The sequence below is a fragment of the Cloeon dipterum genome, chromosome 3, assembly GCF_949628265.1.
Source record: "Cloeon dipterum chromosome 3, ieCloDipt1.1, whole genome shotgun sequence".
Taxonomy (NCBI): Eukaryota; Metazoa; Arthropoda; class Insecta; order Ephemeroptera; family Baetidae; genus Cloeon; species Cloeon dipterum.
The window spans coordinates 21360948-21385536 of record NC_088788.1 but is presented as its reverse complement, the minus strand read 5'-3'; the positions used below and the strand labels follow the sequence as shown (position 1 = coordinate 21385536).

General features: G+C 40.7%; 3 protein-coding genes across 5 annotated transcripts; 1 reads left to right on the top strand and 2 right to left on the bottom strand.

Moving 5' to 3' along the window:
• Positions 1–8116: 8116 nt before the first annotated feature.
• PCID2 (PCI domain-containing protein 2) lies at positions 8117–10357 on the bottom strand. The gene is made up of 3 exons (XM_065485260.1): positions 10203–10357; positions 9310–10137; positions 8117–8733 (listed from the first exon to the last, which is right to left on the bottom strand). Exons 2-3 carry the CDS (start codon positions 9931–9933, stop codon positions 8161–8163), a joined length of 1197 nt encoding a protein of 398 aa, XP_065341332.1. The 5' UTR covers positions 9934–10137; positions 10203–10357; the 3' UTR covers positions 8117–8160.
• A 1375-nt stretch (positions 10358–11732) lies between these two features.
• Positions 11733–19992, bottom strand: SCAR (wiskott-Aldrich syndrome protein family member 3 SCAR). 3 transcript variants are annotated; one of them, XM_065483378.1, is made up of 9 exons: positions 19785–19992; positions 16815–17170; positions 16235–16388; positions 16066–16180; positions 15867–16013; positions 15673–15818; positions 15367–15618; positions 14104–14576; positions 11733–12681 (listed from the first exon to the last, which is right to left on the bottom strand). In XM_065483378.1, exons 2-9 carry the CDS (start codon positions 17155–17157, stop codon positions 12491–12493), a joined length of 1821 nt encoding a protein of 606 aa, XP_065339450.1. In that variant the 5' UTR covers positions 17158–17170; positions 19785–19992; the 3' UTR covers positions 11733–12490. The 3 variants fall into 3 exon arrangements, with proteins under 3 accessions (XP_065339450.1, XP_065339451.1, XP_065339452.1); XM_065483379.1 differs by having other exon boundaries at positions 16839–17170; positions 19785–19991; XM_065483380.1 differs by having other exon boundaries at positions 16884–17170; positions 19785–19991.
• Positions 19993–20286: 294 nt separating this feature from the next.
• Positions 20287–24360, top strand: Rpn1 (regulatory particle non-ATPase 1). The gene is made up of 14 exons (XM_065482294.1): positions 20287–20558; positions 20858–20914; positions 20972–21258; positions 21334–21549; positions 21609–21767; positions 21821–21968; positions 22025–22232; positions 22289–22522; positions 22679–23103; positions 23166–23345; positions 23400–23584; positions 23640–23845; positions 23904–24022; positions 24083–24360. Exons 1-14 carry the CDS (start codon positions 20478–20480, stop codon positions 24263–24265), a joined length of 2688 nt encoding a protein of 895 aa, XP_065338366.1. The 5' UTR covers positions 20287–20477; the 3' UTR covers positions 24266–24360.
• The last annotated feature ends 229 nt before the right edge of the window (positions 24361–24589 follow it).

The following is a 24589-nucleotide window of genomic DNA, read 5'->3' as shown; positions in this document are numbered from 1 at the left end:
CATTATGTTCCAAGTATATACAACTTCTTTTTATTGTGAGCTAAGGAGAGTAGAGTCTCTACTCTCCTTATTGTGAGCTGAAAAATAATTCTGATGAGCAGACCTTTTCCAACCCTAAGAATTTGTGCAATTCGTTTTATCATGTACCGTTTTTTATGGAGGTAGCCTTATCAACTGTCTAGGTAGTTATCTAAATCTAAACTTCGCAAAATGTTGACACTTTGTCCTTGATCTCGACTAACGCTGATTGAGTTATTCTTTAGGCTGATACCATAAATCAGGTTGTAGTTAAATTAAAAAAGTTAGTCCTAAGTCTGGCTGAGACTAATAATGTGCCTGAGACCTACAAATTAAAATAGTTTACGATTAAAGTAGTTAAGTCTAATCAGGCAATTCTCAGGTGCACAATGAGTGGATGATATTCTTTTGGATCACAGCCATAGCTGATTTAACTAAAATACAAACTTTCTAACCTTGAAAATCCGCCCTTGTTAATCACCTCATGCTTGAGCTGTTTCCCTCCCTTGGGGATTGTTGCCCTGTCTAGATTTAAAATTTGGAAGGAATTTACCACCCTGCATAATTTTCTCTTTGTGGTTATTGGTCTAGGTTATTCAAAAGAAAAGAGGGACCCTCTAGGGGGAGAGAGCGAAGGTGTTTCAACTGAAAGGTGCATGCTGACCATCTGCTGCGCAGCCCAATAGGTAGCATCGCACAAATCACTCCTCTAGACCAGAGGACGTCATGCCTTCAGCTATTATTTAAAATCATACTTCAAAGCCTACAAAGAAACTAGGTTAAAAATTCCAAAAACCTAAATAATTTTTAAGTAGTTTAATTCTGTTGTGGGTGGTTAATAATGTACCATAATCTCAAACCATATTTTGTTATAACATTTAAATTCCAGTTAGCATCATACACATATTAGTTTTAAAAAAATTGAAAGAAATGTGTTCACCTTGGACTGAATTCATTCGCGCTAAAATTTAATTAAACAAACTGCCGTAAACAAAACTAAAGCAGGTTGGATATAACACACAGCAGATCCTGCTGGATTAAAAGCGTATAGTGAAGGGAATAATGAGAACAGAAGCGGCGGTGATCTGGTGACGGGATTAACGCGCGCAGCACAGCCTGCCAATAACTGCTGCCGAATAATAAAAGATTAAAGAATATTGGTGAAATTAATTTACGCGCTGTGATTCATGACAGGTGGGTAAAATCCACTATGTGACTAGCATCAGCCACCGTGCGCGAGAAAAAGCGGCGAAGGGAGATTTTGAAACAAGGACGCGTTCGCTTGCTCCTCTTTGCTGATCGCTGCCGCTTTGCTGGGTGGCATTTGTAACGCGGCGGCACAGGCAGTGCGGAATTCAGCATGCTGCGCTGGTGGGTGGAATTCATCAAATATTGATCAATGTAGCATCCGTTTTTAATCACGGCAGCTGTCACGATAATTTTCAACTGCGGCCAGTGCTGTAAAAAATGTCTGTAAATTATCAGGACCACTGGCTGCGGGAAGCTGTGTGCACTGCGGCTAGATGAATATGCATGCAGGGGTTCACAAGCTTTTTTTCTCTTTTTGCTTGGCGCCACTTCTTTGAATAATGCTGTTTGTGTCACAATCTCATCTGGTGAAATAAAAATTTATTACTGACAATTGGCTTTTCCAAGAATTTCATGCAGGGGAAATATCATAATTAAATTAAAAGGATCTGGATTGTAAAAATGTATAATTAGAACCAATTTTTTGACAATTTCCTGTGGTTCTCAAGGTTTTGAGTAATTATGGTAGTGAAAGAATGAAAAATTTTGCTCTTAAAATGACAATCCAGAAACCAGCTCGGAAAAAATTATATGTCGTTTTTGCATGAGTTTTAACTAAATTACTATGTCTGCAAAAGAATGTTTAATCGTACGTTATTTTATTAAATCCGCAGCATTTTAATAATTTCTGTTTCATTAGCGCATTGTTGACACAACTCACTTAAAATCAGTCTGCTTTCAGTTTTTGAAAACCAATGAGAAGGTTAGTCCTCAGATTACGAATATTATTTGCGCCTCCGGAGGCGAAAGTTCCGCCGTTGGTTGTTCGTCTCAAGATGCGAGAGCATTTTTCCAAAGCGCAAGATTATGCGGCTTTTTGGCTGAAGGTGGAATCCAGCGTGGATGTTGTCAAGTATGCGAGGCACGAGTATCAAAGGTAAACCTCTGCCTGCCAGCACTTAACATTCCAACATAAAGAGCACAGCATTACAAATTCTCCCTTTATGTCGGTCGCTGGCAAGCGCGCGCGCTGCAAATAATATTGTGCAAAAATTTATTCACTATGTGCGCGCGTACGCTCGGCAGCCCGTTCGGCTTGCACGCCGCATTATTCGAGCGCGCAATCAAAGCCAATAAATTGTGATATCGCCGGTGGAAAAGTTGTTTGTTTGAGGGGAAAATGGGAATTTTCGATTTTTTCCAATTCACTTACACCATGCTTGCTTTTGTAAATTTCCGTTTTTCCGGTCGTTGAATGCAAAATCGTTTGGTAGCGAAGCTTAATTTTCTTTTTCTCTCGTGTGTAACTGCTTTGTATTACTTGCCAAATCGCCTGTGATATCGATATTTCTAATTCCTTTTGATCAACTAAAAAAACTGCTATAGTTACGTTTGGTGATCCATGGAGTTATAGGTGAATCGTTTAAAAAAATCAGCTAAAACACATAAAATTTACTTGAACCTTCAAAATCAAATATTGTTTTAGTCCAACCAGACTCATTTTATTCCTGAATAGCTTGATTTTTTCGTAATGGCTTGTCCTAACAGGGTATACAATGTATAATTTTAGTAACGTTAAGTGCATAAAATGTAAATAATTTGATTTGTTGCAGTCGAGAAGCACTATTCTTCGGAATTGGCTGGACTTGATTGTTTTTCATAAATATGTTTTGTTAAACCTTCAAATTTTTCCTTGTCTTTAAAAGAAATTTTTATGATTATAGAAAATAGTGTATGTTGCCCATTAAAATACTGGAATTCGCACTTTATAAGTTCTCACGAATCACAATATTTACTTTCTGCCCTGAATCTTCCTTACTAAAGCAGTGCATTTGAAGTGGCATTGTCACGAGGTCAAAGTAAGCGTTTGTGTCATGCAGTAGCATGTGAAAAAGAAATTTCTCCAAGTGGTGGGATTGATTTGTCAGGGGGCGCGGGAATTATGGCAAACCTCCTTGCGAGGGGCCAAAAGCCGTCGGTGAAATGCAAGAACGGGGACAGCTAATGATTAGTTCACCTACACACGTGACGATAAATTGTCTTGGCGAAGGCGCACATGCAATTGAATATGCCGCGACGATATTTTTCAGCGCATTATTTCACAAACCATTTCTCTGTGCCGGGCGACCATGCCTGCGGGGGTGTTCGGGGGCGCTTTTCCATCTGGCCGTGTCACCAAGAGCCGATAACTCAAGCCCCGGTGCTTTTAATGCACTCGCCGCTCTTTTTATTCAACATGTGGTGTGATTGCAGAGCAAGGAGCCCATCGACAAATTGATTTATCAGCGTCTCCGCGCGCGCTGCTCGACACGCCGCTGACCGCCACAGCCCACATGAGCACCGCCAGCTCCCAAGTAAAAAATTATGTCGTGTGTGTTATGACCTGCAGTCAGGCGCCACAATTTGATTCTTTATCGCTTTAATCTCGGCAAGTAAGCGAGCTGAGAAAATTTGTCACAAAATGAGGGAACCACTCGAGAGCAATGTTAATTCTTGTGTGAATTTATACGAACACAGCCGTATTTAATTTGACTCTAAACCTGAGTCTACATCTAGGAGCCCTCCTAAAATTAAGGTTCTCTCTAAAACTCATGCAAAGCAGCATATAGAGAGGCCAATTTAAATTTTCAAATGAGACTTTTCGCTTGAACTGCATTCGTCCGTGGAGGCATTGTAAGCCTCTTTGAGAATGCCGCCCGCTTCACAAAGACACTGAAATTATTGACGCGGAAAATTCCAAATGAGAGGAACCTCTTTTGCTTTTCGCAAAAAAAGTGGCATTTACGGACATTTCTTTTCCTCCAGCATATCCCTAGGGACGAATTGGAGCCGAAAGTCGTCTCTCCTGCCCGTTGCCTCACGAATCCAGGCTATATTTTATAGTAACTAGCCTCGCGAGAGACCACACAAAGAGCTCTCCTCTGATTTTTCATGGATTGAAGAGGTCATCATAACTGCGCCGCGCAGACACCCTTAGGGCTTTGTTGACCAATTTCTGTACCGACTGATGCTGACTAGGAAGGCTCAAACAAGCAGAGGAATTCCGTGTGGCTCAACGAATCCCACATACACCTCTTTTGCAGCAGGAAAATTATGGCCTGTGTTGCGAGGAGAATGCATGCTTAGTACACATTCTCGCGTTCTTTTCACCAAGCATTACGTTTGTTCTGATCGCAGCAACGACGACACAGTACAATTGAAGGAAAATAATCAAAATATGGGCAGTTTAAAACTTAATTAAAACACAAATGATATTGAATCCCTTCACACGCCTTCAATTCATTTTTAAAAATACGGGGGCTGGCTAAAACCGGGATTTCGCTTGTGAAATATGCGAGATAAATATTCACTGGGAGGGTAAATGACGAGATTCGCAGAATTCATTCCAGTTTTAACCTCATTGAGTGGTTGAAGGCTATTGATTTCCACGGCTAGCAAATCAAGTTGCAGAATATTTTCAGCCAACCTTTCAGCTTGAATTAAATAGTTTTTATTCTGTCAATTTCAAGTTTCTCGAATTAATCGATAAAAATATGTAGCTTTTGATGAAAACTTCACTCAACGATGACACTATGAAGATAAATTAAAATTACTATTGACTTTCTTCTCGTTATAGTTAAAATGTGATTTGCATTGCATGATTTTTTTAAGTTAGATGTTAATAATTTAAAAGTAAATATTGATTTTACAATGGTTGCTTCAGTTTGCATGAAAAAATCGGGCAAGAAGAGCCAAAAATAAATATAATTAAATGATAAAATAATACCATGCTTACATGCCGCAAAACTGACGAAAGCCTGCATCTTCATGCAGCCACTGAAAAACTTTTCTTTAATAAAAATGGTTCCTTACTTAATATTTCATAATTTAAAATTTTATAATAATATTCCTTTCATAAACTGGATTTTATAGGCCCTCTCGACGCTATTCTGACTGTCAACGTATTTTAAACAGACATAATCTCCCCGGGTGTCTGCTTACATAACTCATCCCATTCCATCACTACACTTTTGCCGAGCAAAACATGCCAAAGCGTCTTTTCTGCGAAATCTTTTCCACAAGCCCCATCACTTCCTTTCGCTGTTCAACTCGATCAAGTGATGTGGTGGTGGCTTTAATAAAATTTCCAAAAATAATCCCCGGCTGACATCTTTGCTTCGCCAGCGGCAGCAGTCAAAAATCACGGCATGCTGCTGCGGCGGCGGCGGCAACGGGCGTCTCTCCTCTTCGGATTTTGAGAGAGCAAGCGAGACTTTTGGCACAATAGCCCACTAATTCGGACACAAGGACTCCAATAAGGTGCTGAATAGACAGGGTGATGAAGCGCCGACACGCCTGCCTCAAAACCGACCCACCCAGCCCCGATCCACCCTCCGCCCTACCACAATCAGTAAAATCACCCCCGCTCTTTTGGCTTTTCTAATTCCACTCTCGCCTTTTTGATTACGAAACAACAGGAAAAGACACACAGCACCAAAGCCAGCTCCGAGCTCCGATGACTTTGATCCCTTTTCTTCTTTCACTGAGCCGCGCACCAAAAATTCCTCTCTTCCTTTTCGCCCGCAGCTGATCTTGCAGGCACGAGTTCTTCAAAAGTTCTTGCCGAAGATTTCGCTGGGATTGAAGGATTTTCGGTATAAAATTTATGAGCTCTCTCTGCCTCTTTGATTTGTGTCTGCGACTCTACACCAACAATGAGCTCGAAATGTTTGAAACGAGTTTGATAAGGAAAGCGCCTCGGTTTAACGAGGATTATGCAACCTGCGCGTCGAATGTGCTGCGCAGGTTGGCTAAAGACATTCAATAAAACAATAATTATTTACAAACGAGGATGCAGACCTGGCGCAGACTAACGTGTGCTCGTTTTTTATTTTCTACTTGAATCACAAATCTTTTCTAAAATGATTCAATTCAGCCGCTTCCAATATATCGGCTAGTGGATTTACGGCAAGATTTGATTTTTGCGTTTTACTAGTCTGGGGTCTGGGCTCACTTGTTTACCTGAGTCAACCCTTTTCCTCGCCGCTGTTTCTAACATGCTTTTTCAATCTCACGTAGACTGTGATGCATTAATGTAATTAGGACTAACTGTTAGAATAAACAAACATATAACTTTATTTGACATCTTATTGGATTTTTTTCTTTTTCTGCATATTATTTAATTTGCCTAATTCACATGGGGAGATGAACAGCGGATTTTCGTTGCCAGCAAATTTAAGCCATCACCACCATCAATCACGTTCAGCCTAATAATGTCGCGTGTCGCAAATCTCTTGCTCGACAACCACGAAAAAGCCTTCCTCATTACGCTAATGCGCGCTTCCCACATCGCCCTCCGATCAAAGCAGTCAACTAACTAATTTCGTTCACCATCGACTCACCGGCTGATCAAAATGTTGATGTTACCGCAACAAAATTATTTCCAGTAAAGATAACGTTGCGAGAGCCGTGTGATAATTGAAACGGCATCTCGGTCGTTCCAACCCTGCAATCGCACACGCAAAACAGGCTTGACATGATTTGTGCGCTGCTTGGTCAATTTTTAATTCTGAAAGTTGAGCGTGCAGAGGGAAGAATAGGGGGACGATAAGAAGAAAGCATCCCCGTGCAAGAGAGCACACTCAGCCTTTCTCTCTTGCTCTGTGATTAACAGCTTGAGAGGCTAAGTAAGTAGTTCTCCGGTTGCCTGCTGTGCACAGAAGTGTGTACAAGAGATAAGAGGAGGCGAGCAAGTGCAAGGTGGCCTCCTCTTCGCCGCCGCCGCCGAGCAAAGTGGCACCCGCGCGCAGATTGTTGGACCGGCCACTAATATGTATGGGCACGCTTCAAAATGCAGCCAACTCTGCCTACTGGCTCTTATTTGACGCGTCTTTAAAGAAAGCCGCTGGTGATAAATGGCTTGTCGGATATCGACAGATGAGCACCCAGCAGCCGCAGTCACCGTGATGAACGAGCTTTCAAATTCAAACTATGCAAATGGTGGTCATGGTCAAGGGTTGCCTTTTCAAAACGCCTGTATATTAAGCAAAAAGCTGAAAGGTTATAATTTTCAAGAACTAGTTTTTAATAAATGTAATATAATGTGTAGAATAGGATAATGGTTTCTCTTTGAATTGGCAAGGAGTATCAAGAATTTTAAAATATAGTTGACGCCGGCGTTTTAAAGTTTGTTAGTATTGAGCAACAAATTTATTAATTTGGCAATTTGAATAATGCGCCCGCTACGACTGTATTTGACAGATGTTCAATTGACAGACCAAATTACTCTCCGCCCTATCAGTTTTAATGCGCAATAAAGTCAAAAATCAAAATTTCGCAGTTATTACAGACTATTGGAAATTCTTTTGTTCATGCCAAGCGTAACGAAAAATGGCCACCAATGTTTGACATTGCCGCGAAGACTCCCAACTATTAATTTTAAACCGAAAAAGATTTGAGATTGAGTGGGACGTTATTTCTATCGACTTTACGGACCAAAATAATTAATGGTATGGTCTTCTTGGCTTCTTAAACTGTCGTTCACAATTATGATCAAGTCTCTTTTTATCATTTACGGGGTAATTTATTATTTATTTAGTATTAGTGGTTTGACGAGAACGTTTATGAGTCAAAAAAATAAGATGCCATTTGGATATCAAAATTTCATAAATTGTCAAGGAGCGAATACGTTTTCATTGTTCCAGTTGTGATTAATGGAGCATTGAAAATAATCAACAAGAATTCCCAAGTCTATAATCGTAAAAATTAATATTTATAGACTTGTTATCCAAAAATATGAATTGTACCTGATTATTTGTCGCCTGTTTAAATGAACGCTAGGAGGCAGAATAGAGAGAAGAAAATAACATGGTTTTGTACCATTTTAAGAAATATATTTTAACACAAATTTTATATTTATGCGACAGTGTGCAAGGCAGGAAACGGGTTTTGCTTGCTGACAACCAGTTTGTTGTGCTGGTGGGAAATGTATCCTTTGATTTTGTTGTCATTGATCAAATTGGCCACCAAACACTGTGTTTCGTCCACGTCGGCGTCTGTGACGCCAGAACACTTGAGAGCCACGTTCAATGCCTGAATGTCTATCTGGTGCGTGTTCAAAATGTGGTACACTTTCTTGAACAAATTCCTGAAGGCGATCATGCGCAGCTTCTCGAGCATGATGTAGACTCCGTTCTTGATGAAGAACGCCTCGTTCTTCTCAATGGCTCGGCTCAGGCCGTTTGAGTTACCCTCGCGAATGGCCTGGGCAGCGGGCCAGAAGGCCATCAGGTCGTACTTTTCGAGCAGCGCCCTCTTCGGCATGTATCCCAGCAGCATCTTCACCGGAATCAGATAGATGAGGATGCGGCGCTTGTTCTTTCGGCTCTGCACATGGCAGTGCTGGAACGAGTACTCGAGGTAAGCCTCTGCTTGCCGAAACTCACTGTCGAACATTGCCTTCCTACCAGTGTAGTAACGGAAGGTGACCTGGGAACACAAATAGTTTTCGTTAATATTAAGATTCTTTGAAGAAAACCGCAACTTTGTTTGATTTTAAAATAGTGCTCAGCGCGGCGTGAGATGACATTAAATTTGTAGTCAATCGTTTTTGCGGCAATGCTAGTGTCTGCAGCCCATTCTTCCCTACGTAACTTTAGTAGTATGGCCATAAACATTATTATTTTAAGTGATTTTTAAACTGTGCATGACTGGTTGGAAGAATAAATAAAGATTCAATTATAGAGTACAAAGTTTTGTAAATTTAGATATCAACTAAGTTGTTTGATAATTTCCCCAGAGGGCCCAGAATGGTCCTGATGCTTAATCAAACTTTCAAGAGCTCGCTCAAGCTCAAATTAAAAAGGTAAGACGGTTAAGATTACAATAGGTGAAAAAATATGAAAATAAATTATTATTTGATTTATTCTGGATTATCTCTAAATCAAACTTGAATAAGCGTAAAAAATGCTAAGTGACCAGGCTAAAATTTGGCTGCAGCCGGTTCATCCAGCTACTGCCAAAAATTATGCGGCTGAAACCTCTAGAACTAAATCCAAATATTACCTGCTGGCTCAAGCTGAAGTCCTCCTTGAAAGGTGAGCCTTCTATGGCCCTGATGAGTGGTTTACACAAGTTCAGCTTATTGATGCGGAAGTACACTTTGAAGAGTTGATTGATGAGCGCCAGCATGCCCCAGCGCTTGGTCATCTCCTCGGATGACCTGTTGTCTGAAGCGCAGATGCGGAAGCAGCCCATCAGACTCTCGGCGGCCTTCTCCAGGCACTCGACGTGCGACACCGAGTGAGACTTCTTCTGTATCCTCTCAGCCTGCAAGGCGAGCAGCCGCAGCTCGACGCACGCTGTGTGCATCACCGGCAGACTCCAGTTTTCGTCCTTCTGCAGCTGCAGCCACTTGGTGATGGCGGCGACCACGCCGCATTGGTGCTCGAACGCCTTCAGCCAGTCGTTGTCGTGGATGCTGTTGGCCGCCTGCATATGGCTCAACACAATTTCGCTTAATGGCTGCGATAGGTATGAGTCTATAGCGCCTTCGTTGATCGCCGCCCTGGAGCGGACAAACCATCTCAAGTTCTGCAGCGAGATCAGTTGGGCCAGGGTCTCGCCCTGGTCGTTTTCAGCCGCTTCATACACCGCATTTAAATACTCGTTTAATAGCTTTTCTCCCATCTTGACTCTTTGACAGATATTTCGCGTCCGTTGTAATATTATGCCCTGATGTTTAAAGAGAGCAGTGCTTTTCCTTGTTCTGTTGAACCAGCGGTAGCTCCAAATGTAAATTAATCAGCCTCTTGTGCCATCTATGACATGATGAAAGGAGTGGACATCCTCAGTCTCTGCGTGCTTGCCTTTGCTGTTTTACCGTGATGATTTCTACATATTTTATAATTTAATAACTTTTTCATGTAAAAATGGATTTATCAAATCATAATACATACATACGTAACCAATAAGCGCCGTAATGGTTCTGGTCAATGTTGTGCCGGTGTCTGATTTATTTTGCAACTTAATATTTAGCACAAAATTTATGTTATTTGAAGCAGTTGTTTTCGTTTTACTGATAGGAAAAAGTGCTCAAATTGCCCCAGAGAGTGCATTAAGGAGAGGAGACTGGCGATGAAAGGCATTGGGAACTTCTGCACCATCTGTTGAGTGCCAAAGGAAGCGAGGAAAATGTGAAATAATTTTATCACACACAATATTATATAATATCCAAGCATAATTCGTAAAATTCTAATTTGAGGTCGGAAAAAATTGCCAAAATCATATATAAATCATTTGTATTTAAGAAATAATTATGAAATGTTTCCAAAATTTGAAGTGGCTCGAGCAGCTGGTAAACAGTGAATCCGTGATTAATATAGAGCTTGTGCCGCTTTAAAACTTTGTTAAAAAAATTATTGCATGCGATGAGCATAACAAGCTATTCAAATTTGCTCTTATATTTTATTACTTATTATTCAACATGAAATTCGTGAAATTCAAATCCTTTTGTATATAATTATCAATTATTTTTTCCAAGGAGCGTTAAATAAATACCTTCCAAGTATATATCAAAATATATATCGAGATTTTTTATTTAAATCACACGAAATATCTGTTCATCTGTGGTGAACTGCTGAAGAATGGATGAGTTCATGAGCACTATTAACGCTAAAAACGCAACAGTTTCACACCCATAATGGCTGATTTGGAATCAGTTGACTTAATCCAGTGCGGAACCTCGCGCTGTTTAATAAAGCATTTTGCCTCATTATAAGCAACCTGAAACACATTTCAAATAAAAATTGGTTTAAAAAGATAAATAATTTAATTATTTCAGATATTAATTAAATCATTATAACAAAAAAAAGTGAAACGGAAATTAGGAAATTTTTATAGATTACAGATAGTTAGTTACGAAGGATAAAAAAAATGAAATCAAGGAAATTACCTGTTATTTAGCCGGACCCAAAAATTGTCACTGTCCACCCTGTTGCGATTCGGGTTTGGGTTTTTCGAGTTTTTTCTGTTGGGCCGTGCTGTTGTGGTCGACGTGGTGGTTTGAAACAAGGGTGCCACGAACTGTACAGATAAATTTGGATTGAACTGGAACGTTTGTCCAGACGTTGTTGGGATGGTAACGGAAATCGGCGAGAAGCAGATTGTGGCCGAGTTGACTATGATGCAGCAGTTGACCATCACTTGCACATTCATCGTAAGCCACGCATTGAGGATGTTGAGGCCAAACCACCTGCACACCGTTGAATCATACAAAGACAAGTGCACTGGAGTGTCACACACCCGCCAAAATGTTTGAGTAACAGTATGGTCGCGTGCAAGCGTCTAATTCTTATCGCACAATTAAATCATTTCTGTCAATTCAGCGCAATTGGAATGAAAAAATTGGCTCCATTATTGTCATTAATGTTGCTGTGAAATTTAATTGGCGAAGCTGGTGTCCTATTTTTAGAATAATACACGTTACGTTCACTAAACATGCAGAAAAACTGTTTATTTATTTCAGATCAGGATAGCAAATGGGATATCTCTTACAGTTAGACTTGTCGATAGTGATACATATTGCAAAAGCATTTTCCAACACTTGTTCACGGATTATGTTGATTAAATAAAAAAAGTTCCAAGACTTCCGGCACACCTTTCATAATTCCATCCCTCGACCACGACTTGTACCTCTGTCTAAGTCCGCAGCCCAAGCACGGTAACTTTGACTTCTTACTAAATTATTTTGGCGCAAGTTTGGATTTTGAGCTTCGATAAAATACACTTTAAATTAAAATATTGCTCAGGACGCTAGATGGTTAATTTCGGACAAAGTAAAAATAACAACTATTGAGGCAATACATCTAAACGTTTTTGGATCATACAGTGCATTTCGCAAGTGTTACACAATTTTTTTACATGCACTCCTTTAATAAATAAATCAATACGCGGGTTTTGATTCTCTCCAGCAATATATAAACAATATCAGTTAATTACAATTCCTATGCGAGTTAGGAATGTGTGTATATGAAAAATGCAGTGCTTTTCCAAAGCTTGAAATTTGCTTTAATTCGTGAATCCACTTGGAAGGCCCAACTCAAACTTTCACAGTCAAAGTTACCACGTGAAGAGTCCGATCCTGTTCACTGCCCACACACTAATGCGCTCAACCAGTCCATAACTCAGATACATAAAAAGCTTCAAATAAAGAGCCTGACTTGAGTTACTCCTCATCATTTGGCTGCTAAGTTGCGTTGGCAGCAGTACCCCCACCTTCCTCCTCCCAACCATCAGACTCTTCCGAATCTGATCCAGACTCTGAGTCTGAAAACTCGACTGCAACTCTTCGCGCCAGGATAGAGGCGACATCATGCAGTGCGTTTGACTTCTCAACCTCTTTCATTTCACTCTTCTCTACCTTTCGTAGGGTGATACCTGGAAATCACAAGAAAAATATGGTTACATTTTGAAATTAAACACAATTTAAAGGAAGGATTTGCAGTTTGCTGATTGAACTGATCGATTGCTTCCCAAAAAAAGGAACAAATAATAAGACAACTTATCGACCTGATGTGTTGATAAAATAAATGTTTCAAAGTTTACATTGATGAAGTCATGGGTTATGGATCTTTAACAGGAGTCAACTCGTGATTCATGGGACACTCATGAAATGCTTTGATGGTAATTATATAAAATAAGAAAAAATAAACAAGTGGATTTAACTTCTAATTCTAATGAGTTTTATCAAATAGCTGGGTTTTTTTTAGTGAAAAATACTGTAAATAAATTGAGACGTTTTCATTTACCTAAAACAAACTTTAGGCAAACTCAGAAACGACTGAGACTGTTGAACAAGACTTTCAAGCTTCGCGTCTAGGATATTAGATTTCCATAGTAAAAAATAATCATGTATTTGTTGGTGAAGCATTAGTGAAATTGGACAATGCCTTGTACAGCCCCACTTAGAGAAGTCACTTTAAAACTGGCCAAGTTAGATGTTTTGCATATTTGCTACATACATTGAAAGAATTAATGTGAATTATTTTAAAACTCTAGGCCTGGTCGTGCACAATTGTCATTGTCCCAGTTCAATTTAGCTACTTCCTTTAAGACTAGTTATTCATTCATGATTATACATCATAGATAACAAATCCATATCAGATTTTTTTTCAAAATACGCTGAGCAGTTTCCGCTTTTGCTAGAAACGTTAAGATTGTTTGCATTTCAACCACTCCAGTTATGCAATATCTATTAATATTGTTTCCTTTAGTGTCCATGATTTCATTTTATGAGAAGATCGCACTTTCAGTGAACACGTTTGAAGTCCCACTCAAAGATATCTCTTGAAAATAATGTGGCGATAAATAAATTTAAAAATTTAGCATGTAAAAGCGAAAAATACATCTTGTGTTAAAAACCATATTACAATGGGTTGCAGTGGACCAAAAGGTAGATTTCACAATAACATTCTACTTCTTACTTTTGTACGAACCCACTATGAAAGTTCAAGTTGAGTACAAGATGATTCTAACAATTTCAGTTACTTATTAGTTGAACAAAATCATATTCTCGTTACTAAAATTACCACTTTGCCTGCTCCCCCAGAGTAAGTAGTTTTGATTTCAAAGCGATTTTACAGCATCAAAAATTGAACTGAAAGTGGTTTAACCATGCTGGACTTAAATTTAATGGTACATTTGTAGAAAAGCAAAAACTTCAAATCTCAAGAGTGTCCTTGTTAGCAATGGGCCAACATTTCTTTTGACCTGCACAGTGCTGGTTTGAGCCTTTTGAGACTCCCAGTAAAACTCGAGCCAATAAGTCAACAATATAATCGATCACATTACGGTACTCACCATCGCGAATGGCTTTGAGCAGGTCAGACCGAGGGTCGACTGGTTTGGGTGCAGGTGGAGCTTTCTTTGGGGGAGACTTGAGGATAACCTTGTTGACATCCCCGTTGGCCATAATGTGATGCAGGCCGGTTTCAGAGGCACCTGCAGGAGGTGGCGGCGGCGGCGGGGGCGGCACCGCTGCCGAAGGCGGCGAGGGCGCTGGGGGTGGAGATGGAGGCGCACTGTGCTCCTCTGGGGCGGGCGGCGGTGGAGGCAAGTAGTCGTGATCCATGTGGTTATGCGGTGAGGCTGTGCGTGGTGGCGACATAGACGAGCGCATCTGCGATCGCATGTGCGACGGAATGGAGCCGTTGCTCTGCGGTGAGGTCACCATGTCGTTCGGGGGTGGAGGCGGCGGTGGCAGGGTGTCCCGAGTGGCGCTCATGCTCCTGCCGCGCGTTGGGGTGCCAGAGGCAGACAAAGTCGTTGGCGTGCTACAATATGTGCGTTCAATTTTAGTTTAACAGTTGGCCTGCAATTAATTCTAATTAGAGGCGTCTTAATTTCCTTTACTCAATGACCATGTGCTCTGAAATATGTGTTTGACAAAATATGAGAATAAAAAATAAAAATGATTTAAAACAAGTTTATCACAATATCATGGTGATTTAGAGTCCAAAATTCAATAACGTAACAGCTTGAAGTTCTTATGAAATACAAATGTGGCTTTGACATAGCTTTTTACATCAGTTAATCCAAATGTGATATAATTAAGTATGAATAGGGCTAACAAAATAAAATGAGGGCAATAAAGAACAAGTTGGAATTGTGTGTGGCGGTTTTATTTGAATAAAGAAGTCGGTCATGATTTTAGACAAGTTTAATTTTTCTATTTGAGAGCTGTTGCAATTTACATAGATTTGAAGTAGCCAAATGCTAAATTTGAAATTTAAATTATGAAAAGGACAACAAATTTGGCTTTCAAACAAAAAAGAGATAAACAAATCGATTGATGAGTAAAATTTAAAAAAATCCACAAAAATGACCAACTGTGCGACATTTTACTGTTGATTTAAATGATCTAGTAAGTTAAAAACTTTCTACTTGCAATTTGGGTGAGGGAAGAAAATATTTACCAATTAATAATTAATTTTTTAATTTATTTAATTGAATAAAAAAAACATCAGAAACAACAACATTGATATTTGCAACAAATCAAAATGTCCTTTGCCAATCTCCCTCTAAAAAATGATCTAGTAAAGCATAAAAAATTGCAATACTAACTTCGATTCAGAGTTGTTGGTGCTGGGTGGAGCAGGCGGTGGCTGAGAGGGCCGCTGTCCAGGAGTGCCTGGACCATTTTGAGGGATAGAGTTGGACCTGACAGACTGTCTGTTGTCAACAGTGTGGCCGTATGGGTCCTGCATATTCATTCCTCTGGCATAAATAACATGTTGCTGCTGCTGCTGTTGTTGCTGCTGCTGCTGAATGTACATGGCGGTGTGCATGTTGTACCCTGGCTGATAGTTGCTGCGACTATAAGAGAGGAAAATCAGTCGCTGCACTTGATTAGATGCTGAATCTACGCACCCATAAGGATCGTTATCTTGATTAAGCATGTGGTGCTGTGGATGCATTCCACCACCATGATCGTTTTCACTGTAGTTGGATCGCAGCTCAATACTGCTAGGTCTTGGAGGGCGTTGATCAATCATATCTTCTTCGTATGAGCCAGCCTAAGGTATATCAATGAGAAATTTGTTTAAACACTATATATGACTTACTTTGGAGGAGCGATAGCTATTGGCTTCTGGCATCAAATACTCTCCCTGGCCCATGGCAACCTGGCGTTGCCTCTCACGAGTATTGTGAGGTTGGCGGACACGTTTCTTGTGTTGTCGGCCGCCTTCTGCTCCTCGTGGACGATGAGGCTGAAAGTTTTGTTTAGCTAAATGCATTCTACAACTCTAGCTAAGATGATACCTTCTTTCCCCTGTCGTGCATCATTCTCTCAGTATCCTTCAGCATTTCCTGCCTCCAGAGGTCAAAGAAGTAGTTGGGGTCTGTGTAGAACTTGAGTCCATCCTTGCCATCCTCTCTGTTATAGGATAATCATTGAATGATAACGCTTGATAAGAATGGGTAAACCCACCTGTAAGGATTGAGTTTCTGCAATGGAGGTGGCTTGTCACATTGCATGTACTGCTCCAGCATGGCTGAAGGCATGGTGTCTCTTGAAACAACTTGCTGATCGAATATGACAGAACTCTTGAATGCTTTTCTCAGGTGCATATCTTGTAAGGACACTGCAAAAAGGAAAATTTATTCATTTTAAACTTTCAAGCATGACCAGACTATTTAAAAACATCTCAGCAGATAAACCAGACTGGCATCAAAATTAGTTTCTACTCTACCGACAGCTGTAAAAAAATTAAATGATTGTGGTGATGGTTGAAGCTGATGGGCGCTTAATGAGCTTCATACACAACTACACAAAGCAAATAGCAGAAAAGAGAGATGTGTCAGGCGACAGCGGTACAGAAGCTAAGCAAGCATGCAGTAAAAAAAAAGATGAGTTGGTGCATTGTTTAGATACAGAGCGGTACAAACAGAGGAGACACAGCTGTGAAACTGCGAAACTGCTGAATTTAGAAGGAAAATGATCAGAACGAACACCAAGCAAGAATATAGAAAAGGTGGTGTAAGATTGCGAGTGCTCAAAGAAAGGACACCTCGTGCACCACACAGACTCTCACGTAGGGGCTTTTGCTGATGATGAGGAGGTAGAAGGTCAGGCGTACCCTCCTCGCCGCCGGAGTCCAGCTGCGTGACTTTGACGGCAAGCCGGTCGATTCGCGACTGCACCGACGTGGCCCTCGCGGCCAGCGTGGCCGCCTCCTTCTGCAGCTCCCCGAAAAGGTCCTCGGCATGTCTGCTCAGACTAGATAGTTGGCGCACTGTGTTGGCCAGTGTGCCGTTGGTGACGGCCTCCAGCTCGCTCGGCACCGGCATGTCGCCGGGCAGGGTGTTGCGAGACACATGGATGGGCTCCACCTGCCGCTTCGGAAGAGGCATTTTTAACGCTTATCTGGAAAACAAAATCACACACACATTAGTTTTGTCATTAAATTTGTCACACCATGACCTTTGATATTAATTTTCAATATCGGTTCTAAAAAATTACGGGCTTTGATATTTTACAAAACATTTCAAACATTTGGGAATGGAAAAGAGACATGAATTTTTATACTTTTAAATTGATTGCAAGCAGCAGGAGTTTGTTATATCTTCAGTTCATGTTCACTTAAAAAAAATTTTAAGAGTGAGATATTATCGATTTTATTGTTGATTATTAGCCAAAAGACTATTTCCATCTCTATTTAACTGCCTGCTTCAGTGTCTAGCATTTGAACTAGAATACAAACTCAACTTAAGTTTAATCCTTTCTCTTTGTACTTTCAAACGTACCAATTTGCGTCTCGCTATCGTTTTGCACACCCAATTTGCTTAAACCATCATTAATATCCATTACTCGTGCAAACAAGCCAACACGAAGAAGCCAAAACAAGACCAACAACAGCTGTACATACTTCGGCCTTACTTGTTAGAACACGAACGGGCTTTGTTTTAAGTTTTCGAGTCTCGAAATGCATTTTAAGAGCAGACGCTCTCGTTTTCTTGAGATAAACCAGCCGCAGTGAGTGGTCGGACGCAGAACACAAATAATTATTTGAGAGAACCGCCGTGATCAAAGAAAGTAGAAGCTGGTGGAAGCCTGGTGGCATACAAAATAAGCCGGCGGATCGATAGCCGGCGCGAAGACGCGGGCGGAGGCAGTGCACCCTTCGCGAGTGCGCCAGGAAATCCTCAATTACAAACCGTTTGCCATAGGCGAGCGGCACATGCATTCGTCGCACGCGCTCTCGTCCTTTGCCTCCAATTTGGTGCTCTCATATGACTCATTAACCGAGGACAAACAAGAGTGTGTACTGGTCTAACTGTGCGAGCACCAATAGTCCTGGTCAACAAAATTCAGATTTTTTAGTAGAAGTCAGGAAATAATTTCGATGGACAGTTTTTTAGCCCCCACCATTTCTTTGATCGCCTCCAAATGCAATATAAAAAGAGTACTCTTTCAAGCGATTGAGTTATTTTTATGTCACGGAGGCACTATCGGTGGTGGAAGCTCGGCCACAAGTGGCGATGGATAACAATCATAAAGAATAGAAAGCTTTTAAAAAGAGCTTTTTATTTTCAAATTAAATTATTGCTCTCTTCATGCAGTGTCTTCTCATGGAAACTAAATGTTACATTTTATTCCGATTCATTTCACTCTGTTTCTTTGCTCCAAACGAGTTAGCAGTGAGAAACAAATTATGTTAACAACGAAACAACTAATTATATACAATCTACTAGGGAATAAAAATAGGTTACGATTTTTGGGGTGGCTGATCGTCAGGACAAGATACGACTTTGTAAAAAAAACCCATTAAAATCTGATTCACTAAACGCGAAAAAAGACGCGTGAAATTCATTAATTTGTTTCATAAATTTCACAACATGTTTTTGACGAAAGAAAAAAATTTACATTTCTAATACACAAACCTGAATAAAAACAAGTGTCGAGAAGCAAGGAAATAAACAATTTCCACGTTTCATTTAGAGGAACATAACTAGATGGTGGTTCCCGTTGTCACTTATTGTTAGGTGTTTTAATTCAAATCTTCGATTATACCGTTTGAGTGTCCTTTCCGTATGATGTGAGCAACAAATTATTATTAAGCTGTTGCTTTACTATCATTATTTGTCATAGTCTTGCATAACTCTGTAGACGTGCACGTTGATAAACTACGTTGTGCGCATTTCTTGCATGACAGCTCATATCAGCGAGAACGCCCGCTTTTTCCAGGCACAACCAGGACACTCGACTTTCGCCTGTCTGAAAACTTTGATAAAAAGCGACCAAGGCTAGAGCTGCCACCAAACTAAAACATGCTTAGCGATTTCAGTTCAAGGCAGCTAATTGGCACCACGGGAACAAATAATTTTAATATTCAAAACTGAATATCGTTCACGCCCACTTGCAAGAAGCGAACCTTTTAGTATACTCAATAATGATTCATTTTACACCCGGTTCCCGTATTTCAACACACGTCACTGATTCGAACACTAAAAGTGACTCAAGAGGAAAGAATTATTCATTATCTTTCATTTGTTCAGGCCATAGGAAGCAGTCTTATCATGCTGTGAAAATAGCTATTCGTTTTCATAATTAAATGAGATGAGTTTTAATAACAGTTCTTTCTTCATAATACCTCAAATCCCAGGAAACAATCAGTGCACAAGACACAATTAAAATACACCCGATAATCCGATCCAGTAGCAGTGCAAAATGACCCTAGTGCCCTTCTCGCCACTAAACACTACAGCATTTTCATGGGAAAGAAGCACTGTGTCATTGAATTCTCCGATTGCGTGCGTGCGATGCCCCCGGGGGCTACTCTTGCCTCGAAACCCCGCAGACGACGACTGTTTTATAAAGTTTCTGAACGAATCAAGGTTGAAAGCAAATAAACAAAACCCGGAGCTATTTCTGGGGTAAATCATCAAGACGTAAAGCGGGACAGGATGAGGTCTGTGGGGTCCCGAGTTGGGCGGTGACGGTTCTTTCGAGCCTTTTTCGGGGCCCGGGGCCAGCTCACCTAGTGCTGCGTCCGACAAGGGTGTACGGTCATCGTTACGGTTGTTGTCCGAAGAGTTTGGACAGCGATGTACGTCGAATTCGACGAACAAATCACTCGTGGGAACGGAGACACAAGAAGAGCAAAACACTTTTCAGCAAGATGAGATGGGAGATGGGTGCTTTGCTTTTACTGCAACTCGGACCCGGAGCGGCATATCATACCAGCGCGCTCTCTGTTGGCCTTCCCACTAACTTGGAAGCATTGCTCTCTAAAGGAAGAGACGGAAGAGAAAAAATAAAAAGCATTGACTGATGAGGCCAGCAAGATTTTTTAAATGACCTGATTTTCTCACACGTCTTAAGTGATCCCTTACCTTACATTAATCAAGAGGGAATATTATTAATTTTAGAAAATTCGCAATTATAATTTTAAAATAATTTTTATCTTAAATTCCATAAACTTTTAAATATTTCCCGCATTATATCTCCATTTTGCTGACAGCACTGCGTGCAGAATAGCCACCTTTACAGTGTTGTCATCACAAAAGTGCACAGTCAAGCCAGTCATCAGTGTTTCGGGAATCAGTTTTCAGACAGAAAGCTTCAATTCTATCGCCACTACTAACTCTCATACCTTTTCTTGCTTTTCTTCTGACGAAAAGAAAGATTAAATTCAAATTTATCTCCTGGATTAATCACATTGCGTCTGAAAATGCCAGCCGCCGAGAAGAAAAAGGTCGAGACGCCAGCACCGGCTCCTGGTAAAAAAGTTGAAGAAGAGAAAAATGAACTGGTAATTTGGTATTTTGCTAATTTGTGCATGTATTGTATAATGTACTTCATTTAACTATCTATTTATTAAATATAATTATTATATACATAATGTGAAAAAGTTTTAAGTTTTTGCCATTCATATTTTAAGATTACATTATTGGATTTTCGAAAGAACTGGCGATATGATTTCTATTTTCCATAATTATAAACTAATTTATAGCTGCTATATTAATGTTATGTACATATAATCATAAAATTGTGTTACAAGCTTGAGCAAATTCCTTGAGAAACAGAATTTTAATTTGAAAAATGTTCCAGTCTGAAGAAGACCAACATTTACAAGATGAGTTAAACATGTGTGTGGAGCGTTTGGTGGTAAGTTCCCCCTTAAAAATACAAGGAGAAAAAAATAAAACTGTCCCCAACGCATAGGAAAACAATTCAGCTCTGTACATGGCAGCTTTGGAAAGTCTGCGCACTTTGATCAGGGCGTCCACGACTTCAATGACAAGCGTCCCTAAGCCACTTAAATTTCTCAGGCCTCATTTTGACACTTTGAAAGAGGTCTTCGAAAAAATTCAGGATCCTCAAACAAAGCAGTTTTGTGCTGATGTTATCTCTGTCCTGGCGATGACCATGAGCGAGACTAGGGAGTGCCTGAAGTACCGCCTGCTTGGATCTGAGGATCAAATTGGAGAGTGGGGCCATGAATACGTCAGGTATATAATTCATACAGTCATGACAGTCACATAATTTTAGCTTATGATATGTTAATTAATTGTGAAACCAAATAGGCATTTATCTGGCGAAATTGCTGCTGATTGGGCTGACTCTGATGATCAGGCTCATGAAAGACTGTTGGTTCTGGTTCGACAAATCATCCCATACAACATGGCTCACAATGCTGAAGCTGACGCTTGCGACCTGTTAATGGAAATCGAGCATCTTGATATTCTAGAACAATTTGTGGATGAGGGCGCTTACCATAGGGTTTGCCTCTACCTTACAAGGTTTGTTGTTTCAACAGTAATCAAAAATGGAAGAAAAATTAACTATCCTAAAATTTCAGTTGTGTGCCCTATGTCCCTGATCCAGAGAACACAATCCTCTTGGAAACATCACTCAAGCTGAATATGAAATTCAACCAGCTTCCTCAAGCCATGCTTCTGGCAATGCAGTTAAATGACATGGAAAAAATCCGAAACATCTTCATTCAATGCACTGATCCGTGAGTGTCTTTGTTCTGGATTGATAGCGCTGTATAACAAAGAATTCATTTAGGTCGATGCAAAAGCAGCTGTCATACATGCTTGGAAGGCAACAGATTTGTCTTGAGATTGATGATAGTGAAGTGAAAGACAGTGAGGAGCTTGTTGAGATCATGTCTAACAACCATCTCAACCATCATTTCTTGAACCTGGCAAGAGAGGTAATTATTTAAAGGTTAAATAAAATAGGTGCGAAACTAACCACTCAATCGTTCAGCTGGACATCATGGAACCTAAAGTGCCTGAGGATGTGTATAAGTCGCATTTGGAGAATGTGCGTGCCACTTTTGGCGGAGGCCAGGTTGATTCTGCCCGTCAAAATCTCGCAGCAAGTTTTGTCAACGGCTTTGTTAACGCGGGATTTGGACAAGACAAGCTCTTGATGGATGGTGGTACCAAGTGGCTCTACAAGAACAAGGAGCATGGTAGAATAATCAAGTTTTTAATTTTTCAAGTAGCTGACAGGGGGATTCGATTGCAGGAATGATGAGCGCCACTGCTTCACTGGGATTGCTACTCCTTTGGGACATTGATGGAGGCCTCACCCCGATTGACAAGTATCTGTACTCAGCTGAGGATTACATTAAGTCAGGAGCCTTGCTTGCTTGTGGGATGGTCAACTGTGGTGTGCGCAGCGAGTGCGACCCAGCCTTGGCTCTCCTCTCTGATTACGTCATGCACACTAGTAACGTGATGAGACTTGGTTCTATCCTGGGTAAGCATAGTTCACACACATTGGTCACCATATTTTAGATTGAGAATTGTTTGCAAATAAATAGCTGACAGGAACTACCTCAATTTGCAATGATTTTTATAAGGATTTAGAAAAAAATGTAAATTGAATAACTAAAGAATGTATGCATCTTTTCAGGACTTGGGCTGGCTTATGCAGGCTCAAATCGCAGTCAAGTGCTTAAAGTCTTGACCCCTGTGCTGAGCGACCCTAAAGCAAACATGGAGGTCATTGGTGTCACCGGTCTTGCTTGCGGCATGATTGCTGTTGGCTCGACCAACTCCACTGTCACCAACGCCATCATGCAAACTCTGATGGAACGCTCTGAGGCTGATTTAAAAGAAACTTTTGCGCGCTTCCTCCCTCTTGGATTGGGGCTGTGCTACTTGGGCCGTCAAGAGCAAGCTGATGTCCTCATTGAGTCCCTTGGAGTTATATCGGAGCCGTTCAGATCGATGGCAGTCACAATGGTTGAGGTGTGCGCGTACGCAGGCACCGGAAACGTCCTTAAAGTCCAAAAATTGCTACACATCTGCAGCGAGCACTACGAAACACCTGAAAAGGTTTGTAAATAATTTGGGTTTGCACGTAATTTGTTGGCCTTTACTAAAAAATGCTACAATAGGAAGAGAAGAAACATGACAGGAAGGGCAAGGACGACAAGAAAGATGACAAAAAGGATGACAAGGAGGATAAGGAGAAAGATCTGACTGCCAGGCAAGCTATAGCAGTTATTGGTATTGCACTTATTTCGATGGGAGAAGACATTGGCGCTGAAATGGCATACCGCACATTTGGTCACTTGGTGAGCACAGCAGCGTCAGATTGTGGATTGAATTTCATTCCAGACCTTTTCTAGCTCCGATACTGCGAGCCTGTGATTAGAAGAGCTGTTCCCTTGGCCCTTGGTCTGATTTCTGTGTCAAATCCTAAACTCAACATCTTGGACACTCTGAGCAAGTTCTCGCACGACAGTGATGCAGAAGTGGCTCACAACGCAATCTTCGCCATGGGTATGGTCGGTGCAGGCACAAATAATGCAAGGTACAAGTTTTAAAGTCTTAACTTTCCGCTATTAATTAAATCGAATCCATTCCAGACTTGCTGCGATGCTTCGTCAATTGGCCCAGTACCACGCCAAAGACCCAAACAATCTGTTTATGGTTAGAATTGCTCAGGGTCTGGCTCACCTGGGCAAGGGTACCCTCACCCTGTCCCCTTACCACAGTGGGCATCAACTGATGAGCCCTGTGGCTGTGGCAGGACTGATGGCCACTCTTGTCAGCTTCCTTGATGTCAAATCCAGTTAGTTAACTTCTTGCTCTCCTTGATTGAATCCCTCTAATCTTGTCTATTTCTCTAGTTATTCTTGGAAAATCACACTATCTTCTGTACACTCTGGTAGCAGCGATGTCACCAAGGATGCTTGTCACTCTTAGCGAGGATTTCCAGCCTCTGCCTGTTCCAGTTCGAGTTGGAATGGTTAGTTGAAGTTTTCTCTTTGCTTTTACAGCAGTTTGTCATTTCTATACAACTTTTCAGGCTGTCGACGTAGTTGGTCAAGCAGGCAAGCCAAAGACCATTACCGGTTTTCAGACTCACACGACCCCAGTATTGCTGGCCCATGGCGAAAGGGCTGAGTTGGCTACAGAAGAGTACATTCCTCTTAGCCCCATCATGGAGGGATTTGTGGTGCTTAGAAAAAATCCGGAGTATGAAGCATGAATTTTGAATCGATTACATTGATTTAAGTGCAAACTTATTGTTAATAATATCTGAATTGATGTTTAGGATTAATTTAATAAATCACTTTGTCTTGATGACTACATCTTTTTATTCTGCACATCAAAATGAATGGACCTAAATATTTTTAAATGTTAATTATGTAATTATTACTTGCTGATCTAGCAGATACATTTTGTATATTGAGACAATTATACTGATAGATCCTAACTTGAAATGATTTCAAGTGCAATGCCATAGCTAGAGACCACAGTGTTACCAGCAAAATCCAAAATCCCCCATGAAAAAAGCGGTACTCATTGTCAG

Coding starts and splice junctions, on each gene's coding strand:
- SCAR (XM_065483378.1), bottom strand. CDS start 17,157: ATGCCTCTTCCGAAGCGGCAGGTGGAGCCCATCCATGTGTCTCGCAAC. Junction 15,619..15,672: donor CAAGATAACGATCCTTATGG/GTGCGTAGATTC, acceptor CCTCTCTTATAG/TCGCAGCAACTATCAGCCAG. Junction 12,682..14,103: donor GCTCAAAGCCATTCGCGATG/GTGAGTACCGTA, acceptor TGTGATTTCCAG/GTATCACCCTACGAAAGGTA.
- Rpn1 (XM_065482294.1), top strand. CDS start 20,478: ATGCCAGCCGCCGAGAAGAAAAAGGTCGAGACGCCAGCACCGGCTCCT. Junction 21,768..21,820: donor TTCATTCAATGCACTGATCC/GTGAGTGTCTTT, acceptor GAATTCATTTAG/GTCGATGCAAAAGCAGCTGT. Junction 22,233..22,288: donor CTACAAGAACAAGGAGCATG/GTAGAATAATCA, acceptor ATTCGATTGCAG/GAATGATGAGCGCCACTGCT.
- PCID2 (XM_065485260.1), bottom strand. CDS start 9,933: ATGGGAGAAAAGCTATTAAACGAGTATTTAAATGCGGTGTATGAAGCG. Junction 8,734..9,309: donor ACTTCAGCTTGAGCCAGCAG/GTAATATTTGGA, acceptor TTGTGTTCCCAG/GTCACCTTCCGTTACTACAC.